The sequence below is a fragment of the Orycteropus afer genome, unplaced genomic scaffold (genome assembly GCF_000298275.1).
Source record: "Orycteropus afer afer isolate SDZICR_OR568_19922 unplaced genomic scaffold, OryAfe1.0 scaffold00402, whole genome shotgun sequence".
NCBI classification, from domain to species: Eukaryota; Metazoa; Chordata; class Mammalia; order Tubulidentata; family Orycteropodidae; genus Orycteropus; species Orycteropus afer.
In genome coordinates, this window is record NW_006921989.1 from 2,237,847 (window position 1) to 2,251,273 (window position 13,427).

The 13,427-nt window shown below is 52.3% G+C and overlaps 1 protein-coding gene across 1 annotated transcript in view; it reads right to left on the minus strand.

Moving 5' to 3' along the window:
• RGL3 (ral guanine nucleotide dissociation stimulator like 3) overlaps positions 1-13,201 on the minus strand; it is a 16,081-nt gene extending 2,880 nt beyond the window's left edge. Inside the window, exons 1-18 of the mRNA XM_007953635.1 lie at positions 13,169-13,201; positions 12,585-12,698; positions 11,752-11,975; positions 11,543-11,596; positions 11,148-11,362; positions 5,640-5,782; positions 5,340-5,555; positions 4,601-4,704; positions 4,417-4,501; positions 3,072-3,128; positions 2,874-2,960; positions 2,700-2,732; positions 2,498-2,619; positions 1,704-1,799; positions 1,536-1,604; positions 1,351-1,447; positions 571-723; positions 370-484 (exon numbers count right to left, since the gene is read on the minus strand). Of these exons, the coding sequence (XP_007951826.1) occupies positions 370-484; positions 571-723; positions 1,351-1,447; positions 1,536-1,604; positions 1,704-1,799; positions 2,498-2,619; positions 2,700-2,732; positions 2,874-2,960; positions 3,072-3,128; positions 4,417-4,501; positions 4,601-4,704; positions 5,340-5,555; positions 5,640-5,782; positions 11,148-11,362; positions 11,543-11,596; positions 11,752-11,975; positions 12,585-12,698; positions 13,169-13,201 (2,017 nt within the window). The remainder of the gene's footprint in view (positions 1-369; positions 485-570; positions 724-1,350; positions 1,448-1,535; positions 1,605-1,703; positions 1,800-2,497; positions 2,620-2,699; positions 2,733-2,873; positions 2,961-3,071; positions 3,129-4,416; positions 4,502-4,600; positions 4,705-5,339; positions 5,556-5,639; positions 5,783-11,147; positions 11,363-11,542; positions 11,597-11,751; positions 11,976-12,584; positions 12,699-13,168) is intronic.
• Between the last annotated feature and the right edge of the window lie 226 nt (positions 13,202-13,427).

The window sequence follows — 13,427 nt, forward strand, 5'->3', positions numbered from 1 at the left end:
CACAATAAAAATGATAAAAAAAAAAAAAAAAAAAGATAACTGTCTTCGAAACCATATGGGGACATTCTACCCTGCCCTATAGGTTTGCTATGAGTTAGAATTGACTCAATGGCAATCAGTGGGTTTGGTTTGGGATCTGGTTTCTTCATGCTGAGCCTGGACAACCTCATGACTGCATGTACATTAAGCATAGCCATTTTACTGCCTCTTACGTCAACCTTGCCATAGAACCCCGTCTTAGCTTTACTCTGAGCCTAAACCCCCTCATGGCCCTGTGAGCCCAGACAACTTTGTGTTCCATCCTGGACTCTGGCATCTGCTGTCCTCCCAGCCACCCCCAAGCTTACGTTCCAAGCTGTCTCTGCTCACCCCTGTCCCCAGAAAGGACCTGGAAGAGCTGGTAGTCGCGGGCCCAAGGCTGGACCACATTGTGCTTCTGCAAGGCTCGCTGTACCACACTGGGGGCCTTGTCCTGACTAGTGAGCTGGGAAGGTGAGGCAGAGGTGAGATGAGAGACGACCATGCCCAAAAAGAGAGCTCCCCCAGCAAGCCCCCTCCCCAGCCTCTCACCAAGATGCTCCGATACAGGTTCCCATGGTCATTGTCGATGCTGACGCGGATGACACGGGCCTCTGAGCTCTGCTGTCCCAGGAGGGGGATGTGAGGGCTGCTCAGGGGCAAGGCCAGGGCCCAGGGGCCTGGCAGGTCTGGACTCAGGGGCAGCTGTAGGCCGGGGTGGGGTGGAGTGGGTAGAGACTGCAGCCTGGCCCAGCAACCGATACTGAGGGTTGGGGCCCACCCCCACTTATGTATCTAACAGGCCTGTGTTTTCAATCCCATGTACACAAAGACCATGCGACCCCCTACATATCCCCTATACACAAGCCCACATACATGCCATTCCATTACACACAGACCTTGATTCCCTATTACATGACAAATGTACAAATGACCAATATACACATAAGCCCAAGTTCACACACAAGGAATCCCATGTATATAAGAAGCAGTGCGTATGCACATGCTCACAGTGGCTGGATGTGTGTACACTGTTCAGCATACTTGGTCCCACCAATATCCATGCCCACACTTCTCTTTAGATATGCAGATTCCTGGGTGCACATGTGACCTTGCAAAAGTATGAGGTTGTATACCCCAGGGTGCCCTGTGGGTGGCAGATGAACAGGTCCCAAATTGTGCCCAAGCTCAGCCAACCATCATACAGTCACCATGCCTAGGCCCTCAATCCCGTGGACACATGTGTGCACACATGTATGTACATGTGCATGCACATGTGATCCACATCCCTCAGTGTCCACAGTCCTATGCTCACACACAGGCAGTTGGTACCTTGGTGCTGGGGCCTCGGGGCCCTGGTGAAGCTGGGGGACTGCCAGGAGGAGGATCCTTGGTTCTAGGGCTGGATGGGGGGGAGCTTGGGGACAGACTGGGACAGAGGGAGAGTCTGAGGTGGGGTGGCTGCCCCACCCACGCCCCTGCTGTCTCCAGTCTCTCCCACCGAGTGAAATCCTCACCTGGAGGTGGGGGACGAGGGATCCCCAGGGCTCCCACCTGGGGATGAGCCTTTCTCTCGGGACAGCTTCCTGAGGATGGGGACAGGGCATGAGGCTGATGTTAGACCCAGCCGAGGAGCAGCCCCTGCACATCTCTGCCCACATCACTGCCCACATCCTGAGACTCACGCACTGAGACGCTTGGTGAGGCTGATATGCCGCCGGACACGTGGGGAACTGGGGCAGGAGGCAGCTGGCGGCTCAATGACGCGGGAGATACGATAACTGAGAGGTCGAGGGGTAGATGAATGGCAGGTTGGGGCCAGGAAGCAGTAAGTGATGAAGAGTAGGAGATGAAGAGTTAGCATCGGTTTGGGGTTAGGATTTGGGAGAGGCATCAAGCATCAGGGTCAGGGTATCAAATGAGGGTCAATGATGGCCTCAAAGTCTTATTAGGGTCAGGGATGGGATGGGCTGATTCGGTTAGCAGGCCACATGGGGACTCAAACGAGACTGAGAAGTCAGTTGGGTCAAGGGTCAGACTGGGGTCAGGTAATCACTAAGGTCAATGGTTAGGGTCATAGAGTCCATGGAATGAAAGGGAACAATTGGAAGAGCTGAGTTGGATGGTCCAATAAACATCAAAGTTTAGAGCCAGCAGTGGAGGTGAATGACGGGGTTTAGCTTTGGGGGCCATGAATGAGGCCATGGGTAAGATAAGGTCAGAAGCTGGATAAGAGGACAGATGGGACAGTTGAGTTGAATGGCTAGATGAATGCCAAAGGTTGAAGTCACAAAGTCTGACAGGGTCAGAGGTTGATTGGAGCCCTCAATGAGGCTGGTGATAATGGAAGCTCACAGGTTGGGGATCAGGACTCAAGAGGGGCTCTTAGGAGGAGCTGGAGAGGGCCACATGGTAAGCAGGATTGTGTGTGTAGTGCAGAGCCAGTGTGTGGGGGGGGACACCAGGCCGCAGTGATCACCTCTGCTCTTCGCTGAGCTGGCGCTGGGCACGCAGGGCGGCCAGAAGAGGCAGGCAGGGGCTCAGGCGGTAGCTGCGACAGCGTTTCTGCAGCTGCTGGACGTGGGCCAGGATCTCCCACTCCTAAGGGGGCAGCCTCTGAGACCCCACCCTGCTGTGCCCTCCCACCCTCAGGCACCCTGCACACCCTAGTGCCCACTCACCTTCCTCCTCTTCTCAAAGTTGATGAGGTCCCCCTGGGCATGAGACAAAGTATGTCTGAACTAGAGATGCCAGGGTCAAGGGACAATGGTCAGGGTTGGGGCTGGGATACTAGGAGGCTGACTGAGCTAAGGGGAAGGGAAGCTGGGTCAGGAGGCAAAGGTCAGGGGTCAGACCTCCAGCGTGTCCGGCAGGGCCGTGTCCAACATAACCAGGTCCGTGAGGAAGGTACCGAGGTAGGGGATAGGGCCTGGGGGCGGCTTCTGCAGCCCCCAGAGCTCCAGTCACTCTCTGTCATCAGTGGCTCCCTCCCATCAGCCCCCCTCCCTCCCTGAAGGTCCTGCCTGTCCCTCATCCCAAACTGCATCACTCACGGAGGACAGGCTTCCTGGGGGAGCGTCTTCCTCTTGGGGTCCCTCAGTGGCCTCCTCCTGGGGGAGAGGAAGGATTGAGAGAACCCACGCTCTCCTTTGATTTCCTCCTCCAGGGCAGAGCCTTGAGACCCACCACACACACCCATTTTGCTTTCAGCAATCATAGGACATTGTAAAGGCCAAGCCCAAGGAGCTGGACCATCCTGAGGAAAAGTGACCAGAGGGAGGCAGGGAGCAGGTCAGGAGCAGTGGGAAGGCCCTACTGGGGATCATGGGAGGTGGGGTTCATGATGCCAGGACAGGAGAAAATCCTGTGCCTGGTCTGGATGGAACAGGCCCACCGAGAATGATCTGGAAACACCCTAGATCTTGTCTTCAGAGTTTTGCTCTGCCTGGTAATTACAGAATTTCTGGGGCAGCTGTCATGGTACTGAGCCACGTAGGGCAGGAACAGAGTCTGCCTGGTTCATGGTGGAACCTCCTGGAATAGTGCCTAACACACAGAAGATGCTCAGTGCAGGACTCCTTGTTGTTAGAGCCCTCATTATCTCAGTCATTTATCCACTAACAGGTATTTACTCAGCACCTACTATGGGCCAAGGAGCTCTGGTGGCATAATGCCTAAGGCATTTGACTGCCAACCAGAAGGTTAACGGTTCAAACCCACTGGCTGCTCTTTGGAAGGAAGATGGGGTAATCTATTTCTGTAAAGATTTACTGCCTCAGAAACCCCATGGGGGTCGCTATGAATTGGAATTGACTCGATGGCAGGGAGTTAGATTTGGTTTTGTTACTATGGGACAGGAACCATTCTGTGTGCTGGGGGCCCAGCAGTGGACAAAACAGACATCAATCCCAGGCTCCTGGAGTGGACAGTAGTAGAGGCACAGGCAACAACTCTAACAGCACGCAGACCTAAGGGCACTAGCTGGGTGGAGACAATGGGGGACTCTGGGAGCACCACTCTGCAGTGGAGTATTTGTTGCAATTACAACCAAAGTCTTGCCTGCAATAAACCAGACTTGGCACACCTTCTCTTGTTTTACTTATCAAGGTGATGTTCCCAGCACAATATTTTTCTCCCCCGACTATATACTATGGCTCCGGTCTTAAGCAACCTTTTCCTTGTGACTTCTTGTGCTTGTTGAATGAATACACAAGGCAGTCACTGAGTGAGCTATCATGGAGGCAGTGGAGGCAATGGAGCTGCCCCCATACAAAGGAAAGGTCATTCTTGAAGTACAGGGAAAGAATGCTGGGTGTTAGGACAATGACGAGGCCGATGCCCTGCCGGGACCCTGGTCATGTTTCTGGGCCTGGAATCCACGCGAGAGTCTGTCTGCACCTGAGAAAGAATCTCTCTGCTGCTGAGGTGGTTGTTCTCATCCGAGAAAATCTGGGAAAGTTTCCTGAAAGTGGATAACGGCTCCCTGGGAAAGCAGAGAGAAATCAGGGGTCAGAGGTTGGTGGCAGAGTCAAAGCTGGGGTAGGGTGGGGAGGAGGTCCCACGGCAGCAGCCCCCTGCTCACCGGCTCACGGCGCCCCAGCTGCGCTTGAGCCTGTAAATAGGGTTAGACTGCAGGGCAGACAGGATGGCGCGCAAGGAGGAGAAGTTCCGCAGTTCCCGGCAGCGCTGGGGGGCCAGATGGTGGCGCTAGTCAGACCCTATGTCTGACCCTCAGGCAACTTTCATCTTTGACCCCATGACTTCTGACCCCTACATTTTGCCCCACATCTGACAAAACTACCAAGTCTAAGCCTCCTCCATCGAATATACCCTCCCCTCTTGGTCTCCATCTCTCCCCAGCTTACACCTCCGACCTCGATTTCTCCTCTCTCAGACCCCTACCTCTCCCCAGGTCCCAGGGCCCTAGACCGGCCCACGGCATCTCTCGAGCCCAGACCACTCCTCGGTGACGGTGAACCACACACTCCCTTCCTCACTACTCCTCCCATTCCCCTCTTAACGCGCTTGCTTGCTCGCTCGCTCGCCGGCCCACCCTCTGCTCACTCCTGGGCATTTCTCTCACTCTTTCTTCCTGCTCAGAGGCTGCTGTTCCGCTCCACTAGTTTCTTTCAGGATCTCCGCCCTGCCGGGTGTTGAGCTTTGGTTCTTCCCCCAGTCCTACTCCCCCCCCCCCCCCCCCTAGAGGCGACCCAGCATCCCTCTGCAGTCCCGGCCCCACCTCTCGCCTCTTCCTGGAACTGTGTAGGTCAGCCTTCCACCGCCCCCAACTCCGCCTTCCGTCTTCCCAGCCCAACACTCACCTGGGCAATGTGGATCCACTTCTCCAGCCGCTGCGCCCGCTGCTGGGCGGCCAGGCCTGGCACCCCGAGCACCGAACCCAGCACGCAGCCCGTTACCAAGTTGAACTGGGCCACGGTGGCGCGCACCGTCGGGGCGGTGCCGGCGGCCCCGGGCCGGTCCCGCTGCGACCACACGGAGCCTAGGCACTCGCAGGGCCGAACACGTGAGAAGAGCTTCTGGGCGGGGCGGGGAATAGGGCGAGCTCAGTGGGGCCTACCCCTAACCTCGGCCCCACCCCCACCCAGGTCCAGCGCCCTCACCACATCCATCAGGGTCAACTGCTCGGCCACATCGTCCACGCTGAAATCCAGTAGCTCGGGGCCTTCCTGCAGGAATCCTTCCTCCTCTTCCACGCAGCCCTCCGGGGAGTCTGGGCCCGGGTTCTGGGCACATGCAGGAGGTCCTTAAGGAAGAATGGATGATGGGTAAATACACCCAGGATCTTTGGTGGCTCAACAGTTAAGTGCTTGCCTGCTAACCAAAAGGTTGGCCATCGGAACCCACCCAGTAGCTGCGTGTGCAAAATATCTGGCAATCGGTTCTGGTAAAGATTACAACCAAGAAAACTCTATGAAGCCGTTCTACTCTGTCACATGGGGTCGCGACCTAACAAGAGCAAACCCCTTGAACTTTGAATCTCAGGACATAACATTAAACTTCACTGAGCATTTAGTGTGAATTAACTCTGTAACCTAGCACATGAACCCAGAAAGGGAGGTACTATTATTTATTTACAGTCTACAAGTAGCATAGTGCCTAAGGCACTTGACTGCTAACCAGAAGGCTGGTGGTTCAAACCCACCAGCCACTCCTCGGAAGGAAGGTTGGGCAATCTACTTCCGTCGTGATACTGCCTTGGCAACCTAAGGAGGGGTGGCTATGAGTCGGGGCCGACTCGATGGCACACAACAACAACAACAACAGGTGGAAAAACATCAAAACCAAACCAAACCCATTGCCACCGAGTGGATTCTGACTCATAGTAAACAATCCCCATTGGGTTTGTGGGGTGGTGAATCTTTACAGAAGTAGATTGCTCCGTCTTCCTTCCTTGACTGGAGTGACTGGTGGGTTTGAATGGCCAACTTTCTGGCTAACAGTCAAATGCCTTAGGCGTCGTGCCTCCAGACCTCCTTACAGGTGGAGAAACAGGCACAGTACAAATAGCCCAGATCACACTTTCGTAAATGGCAGAATGGGGATCTGAAGCCATGGGACAGTAAGTTTTCAAAGACTGGAGTAAAAAATACCAAGTTTTATGATTTCAAACCTGTTTTAGGATAAGATTCATCTCCCCTCTTCTCTTGGGAGAGATGGTATAACTTCGTAGTTAAAGGAAGACTGTTGTCAGCTAGTCCCAAATTCAAAGTATGGCTTGTCCACTCAGCTTGCTGTGTAAACTAGAGCAAGTCTTTTAACTTGTCCTTGGTTTCTTCATCTTTTTTTTTTTTTAATGAGATCATTCATATCAACTGCTATAAAGTGGTCAATAGTTGTGATTTTCACCCCAGTGAGTTTCAGTGGAGGCCCCCCCACCCCCAGAGGGCCATGTTGGAAGGTTCTGGATTTGTTTTTGGTTATTCCAAGATGAGGGGCAGGACTCTGGGGGACTCAACTTTGTGGTGGCTAGACCAAATGTCCCTGAAGACATTCACATCATTAAAAAACCTCTTTACAAGTCATCTGTACCTACAACTTAACCATTTTGCTCATAAAAACAAACCATGAAAGGATTTTGTTTTGCTTAGAATTTTTAAGTATTATTCACCATTTCGGAAAACAGTGTCACCATCTTGTTTGCTGCTGTGTCTGAGTAGTCCCTTCACACCCTTGTATTAGTCAGTGTTTGTGGGTGTCACGCTCACTGTGAAGCTCTGACAGCCAAAGGCAGTGGCCACCTTCGTTGTGCCTCCTAGTGAGGCAGGCCCAAGCAGCAACATACCAAAAAGCATAGCTTAGTGTTGTGTAGGAAGGAGCTCTCGTAGCATAGTGCCTAAGGCATTTGACTGCTAACCAGAAGGCTGGCAGTTCAAATCCACTACTTGGAAGGAAGGTTGGGCAATCTACCTCCGTAGTGATACTGCCTCAGAAACCCAAGGAGGGGTCACTATGAGTCGGATCCGACTCAGTGGCATATAACAGCAACAACAGTGTTGTGTAAGGTACTTTCATTTTATTTCTCCTTCACATTATAGTAATGACATCATGTTATTTTTTTAAGTGATCTTTTAAATGATCTATCTTTCATTTCAGATTAGGACAGGTACTTAGCATTGCAAAATATAGTTTTAAGAAAATGGGTTATGGGCAAAATTAAAGGATAATGTAGAATCTGCAAAACACTGCATAATGTGGATGAACTTGGAGGACATTATGCTGAGTGAAATAAGTCAATCACAGAAGGACAAATATAGTATTAGTTCATTATTGTAAAAAAGTCAAGGAAAGGTTTATATATGGAAAGAAACTTTCTTTTGTTGGTTACCAGGGGTCGAAGGGGAGGGGAAGGAACACTGTAAAAATAAAGAAAAATAATAATTAAAAAAATTAAATGATTTTTTTTAAAATGGGTTATAGGGGGGAAAATGTATACCTAAATCTAACCAAAACTTTAGATCTTACAGCAAAGATAGGGGAAAGAGAACCAAATGCATGACACCATGAGGAAGCAAACAGGCAAATCCAGAATGTGGAATATTCCTTGAGACAAATGATGCTTTTCAAAATAATAACAATAATAATAATGGCATTAAACAAAAATATGAGGGAGGACTGTTAGAGAATAAATGAGGCCTAAGAGGCAAACTACCAAATGCCTTGAGTGAAGCATCTTTGGTCCCTGATTTGAAGAAATGATTGTAACGGGACATTTGAGAGACAATGGGGAAATGTGAATACAGACTGGGTGTTTTTGATATTAAGGAACGATTGCTGTTTTGATAGAAACTTATGGGCATGAAAGTCATATAAAACATCAAACAAAGTCCTTGTTGATTAGAGGCACAATGAAATTTGGAATTTACTTTAAAATCCTCCTGGAAAATAAACAAACTTGCCAAATTGATCATTATTGAAGACGAGTAAAGGATGTCTGAGAGTACTATTCTATTTTGGTATGTCTGGAATTTTCTATAACAAAAAATAAACCTGGATGAATATATATTAAAATGTCACAGAGTTTGGCACACAGTAGGTATTCAACCAATGTTCATTTTCTCCCCTGACCTCAAAGAACTGAGCATAGGATAGCACTTTCTCGAGAACTTTCTGCGATGATGGAAATGTTCTGTCTCTGCACTGTGGTCACCACCAGTCTCAGGAGGCAACTGAGCCCTTGAAATGTGGCTGCCGTGACTGAGGAACTTAATTTTTATTTTTATTTTAGTTCATTTAAATTCAATTTTAATAGCCACATGGGGCTTGTGGCTACCACATTGGATTGTTAATCTCTAATGATTTGGAATAAGATGATGATGAATCTTGAAAGCAGGAGGAGAAAGACACAGTAACAAGGAAGGAGAAGGGTGGATAAAAATATACAAATAGCTGGGATTTACCACCAGGAATAAAGACATGGCTGCTACTTTGTAAAAGGGAAAGGAATGTGGCTACTTTAATCTGAGGATTAAAGGATGGGGATTAGGGATCTAGAAGCTTTTGTAATAGGGATCGGATCAAACACAGATGGCTGAGAGATGATACGTTATAAGCTGTTGGCACACTGAGGGCTGACCCCTGAGCCAGGAGGGAATCATTCAGTCAACAAAACTGAGTTGTTCCTGCCCCTGGAGACAGAGTGGAGACAAGAAGGATGTGGCCCTGTTCTTGTCTAGTCTACAAGGCAGATGAGCAGAAACTAGAACTGAAGAAAGTAAAGTATGGTGACACAGAAAAATAAGGCAGAGCGAGAGAACACAGGGTAGGAGGATATTTTTGCTGAAGGAGTCAGGGAAGGCTTCTCTGAGGAGGTAACATTTGAACAAAGACCTGAGTGAAGTATATGGATATGTCCCTGTCTTGGTTCTCCAGTGCTGCTGCTATAACAAACATGTCACAAGGGGCTGGCTTAACAAACAGGGATTTATTCTCTTATAGTTTGTTGTTGTTGTTGTTGTTGTTATGTGCCATCGAGTCAGACCCAACTCATAGTGATCCCTCCTTGGGTTCCCGAGGCAGTATCACTAAGGAAGTAGATTGCTCCATCTTCCTTCCAAGGAGTGGCTGGTAGGTTTGAACCGCCAGCCTTCTGGTTAGCAGTCCAGTGCCTTAGGCACTATGCTACCAGAGCTCCTCTCTTACAGTTTAAGAGGCTATAAGTCCGAGTTCAAAGTGCCAGCTTCAGGGCCTGGGCAAAGGCCCGCTGACCTTGAGCTTCAGCTCTGCCTCTTGTTCCAGGCTCATTAGAGCTGGAGACTTTCTCTGACTCATGCAGCTGCTGGCTGCTAAGGCTGATGAACCCAAGATCAACAAGTAAAATGGCACAGTCCTAAGACTAGCAGACCACAGGCCACTAGTTCAAGTCCAGGAACAATCCCAAGGTCAGCAGGCAACATGGCAGGCCACTGACATGAAGACTTGGCCAAATATAGGATCCAGAAGTGCCAAAAACTAGAGACCTCTCCCAAAGCTTCTCCATATATACTGGGAGCAGGCCACCCTAAAGGCAACATCTTAGTTGCTCACAGCAGAGTCCATCAGGGAGGTGATTACAATCTCATCATGGCAAATAATTACAATCCAGTTGCCCAGCCACTCAAAACCATGGCCAAGCCAAGATGACACACAACTTTAACTACCACAGCCCCCATCCCCAAAATGCTCTACAATAGCAAAATTCTTTTGTAAAGGGTCAGATAATTTGCTGGCACTACTGGGCAAGAAAGTATCGATATGGCTTCTTGTACATGTTTTATTATAAATAGTAGACATCTAATAATTTAGAATAAGAGTTAACAACAAACAAAAGTAATACTATTTCCCAAGATATTGTGCCAAGCCCTTACTGTTTATTTACTTGTTTACTGACTGTCTTTCTCACAGAACTATGAGTTCTTGTCCATCATTACATGCCAAGAGCTTGTTGTTGTTGTTGTTGTTATGTGCCGTCGAGTCGGCCCTGACTCATAGTAGCTACGTATTTGTTGAATGAATGAAGAGCCCAATGAGGTAAACACTATTATCACCCCCATTTCACAAATGAGGAGACTGAGGCTCAAAGAGGTGACTTATTCAAAGTCACACAGTCAGGAAATGGCAGAGCTGGGATTTGAACTCAGGTCCTTGTGGCTCCTAAGTAAAGTGGGAATGCTTTGTAGCTAGAAATACAGGGCATCCTACCCAATGGTGGAGTAATTTCGTAGTTAGGATGCAGGGGGAGGGTGCTAGACAAATAAATGCTAATACTTTTGGGAAAAAAAAATGTTATTATTCTCTTTTACAGGAGCTCTGGTAGCATAGTGCCTAAGGCACTTGACTGCTAACCAGAAGGCCGGCTGTTCAAACCCATCAGCTGCTCCTTGGAAGGAAGGTTGGGCAATCCTACTTCCGTAGTGATACTGCCTCGGAAACCCAAGGAGGGGTCGCTATGAGTCGGGGCCGACTTGACAGCACATCACAACAACAACAACGTTCTATTTTACAGGTAAGGAAAACCAAGGCCCAGACAGAGTTAAAGAACTGGCCCAAGGTCTGTAGCCCTGAGAGGCAAGAGAAGGCTCTCTCTCAGAGCCGCCAAGGGTTTTCCAATCTCAAAAATCCCTCACCCTCACCTGCCGCCGGGTCAGGCTGCTCCTCTTCTTCCTGCTTCTGCTCAGCCTCCTCCAGGAAATCTCTCAGCAGCCTCTTTGCCTCCCTGGCCTCAGCTCCCCCTGGGGCTGCCCAGCTCAGAAAGGTGCAGATGCTGCCCAGGTCAGAGTGGGCAGGGGGGTCACAGAAGTCCCGAGGGTGGTCCCGCAGCCAGGAGCCCAGCACGCATACCACAGCCCTGGCAAAAAGGGGTGGGGCCTCAGAGCCCAGGCCTGAGCTCTTGACCTCATCTGCCCAAAACCTCAGATCTGACCTTTCATTAACCCACCTGGACTTCCAGGTTATTCAAACCTGTAAACCTCAGGCTGACCTTTGACCTCCAGGATCTCCACCACCACGGGGAAGGGGGACGACCCACCTCAGGTTCTTATTGAAGTTCAGATCTTGTCCTTCCGCCTTCTTGATCTCTACCCTGGGAAGAGCCCCCTTTCAATCAGATGATGAAGAGGGGATGGCAAGGGGCTTAGGAGAACGGCTAAGTTTGAGGAGCTCCGGGTTTAAAACCTGAGGAGGGCGCGCAGGTGGGGATCTAGGTCTGGGAACATGGAGGTCCAGGTAGATACTGACCCCGACGGCAGCGGCGGCGGCGGTGGCGGTAGCAGAAGGCCCAGTACGCGGGCGGTGGGCACAAAAGCCCGGTGCGTGGCCAGGAAGGCGGGCACGAAGCCCGGATCCTGCTCGCGGTCTCCAGACACCAGCTCGCGCACCAGCCGCTCCAGCCGCGCCGCCCTCAGAGCTCGCACCTTGCTCGTGCGGTAATAGAGAAAAGCATCGGCCGTGGGCCTGGGAGCCTGAGGGGAGGGACAGCGGTGAGAGACCCAAGCGGGGTGGGGCCCCTCGAACACCCCTTCTCCAAGCACCGCCCCTGCATCTGATCCTGGCTCTTCCTCTGGGCCACTGGGTTCACTCTTTTTGCCCCGTCCACAAAGCATTCTTCCCCCCACTTCGTTCTCCCAGGTCCTGCTCTCTGCCTCCACCCCCCTTGGTCACCCTCAGGCTTCCCAGCCCTGCAGCCCAGCCTCACGGAGCTACTCGTTCGTCGGCCCTGCCTTCCGCCCCTCCCCTCCTTCACCTGCCGCCTCGAAACCCCACCCCTCCCTCCGGTTCTGCCCCACTAAGCCTGGCTTTCCCAGGCGCGGCCGTCCAATTCCGCCCTTACCAGGTTGCCTCCAGGTTCCGCTCCGCAAGTGCTCCATCCCCCCCACAGGCGCTGCCCCGGTCACCTGGCCGCCCCTAGGCCCCTTCCTACCCTTGACTGGTCACCTTTAAGCCCTGCCCTTCCCCCTCCCACCAGCTACATCTGGCCGCCCAAGCTGCGCTCTCGCTCACCTGTTTCTCCCAGGGCCCTCCACGCAGCCCCGCCCTCACCTGGCCGCGCCACCCTCCAACCCCTTCCTCACCTGGCCGCCCGCGGGCCTCTCCCCCAAGCTCAAGCGCTGACTGCGCTGCCGCCGCAGGGAGACGCTGTACACCGCGCCCTCCTCAGTCTCCTCGCCCCAGTCCTGAAGCGGCGCCTGGACGCGGAGGCGGGCTCAGGGTACCCCGAGGGGATGGACCCGGGCACACCGGCGCCCCCTCACCCTCCTGGACTTAGAGCCAACCTTCCTGCTCGATTGCCCCCGCTCCAGGCCCAAGTCTGCAGAACTTGGGGCAGGATCCCAGGCTAGAGACGTCCCCTCTGCGCCTGTCAGGGCGCATGTCTGAGGCCATGGAGTGGGTTTGGGGAACGTCCCAGGACCCAGGTTCACCAAATCAGTCTCCATCCGCTCCCCCAGACTTGCTCCGGGCTCCCTGTCCCCATCCCCAAAAGTAACCAACCACTTCCAGGGTTAGGGGCCTGATATCTGGGGGTGGGGAGTCCTGGGAGGTTCCGAACAGTCTGATGGCGGTTGAGTGGGGGAGTAAGGGTCTAAGGGGCGATGCCTGGAGTTCCTGGACCTCCGGGTCGCCAGGGATGTGGGGTCCCGGGTCCTCAGCCCCTTACCAAGGCGAGCTCCTTGCCTGCTGTCCGCTCCATGGCCCGCGCCCGTCCCGTTCCGCTGCTGACTGAAGCGGAAGGGCTGGAGGGCAAGCGGCGGGCAGCGGCGGGCCGCTCGGGCCTGGCGGGGCGGGGCGGGGCAGGGCGGCCGGACTGCCGAGGGAGGGGCGGGGCGGGAGAAGTGGCCCCGCCAGACCTGAGCACCCAGCCCAGGCCAATGGGACCTGGTCTAGTAGGTGTGTGTGTCAACCTGTCCTCGGGAGAA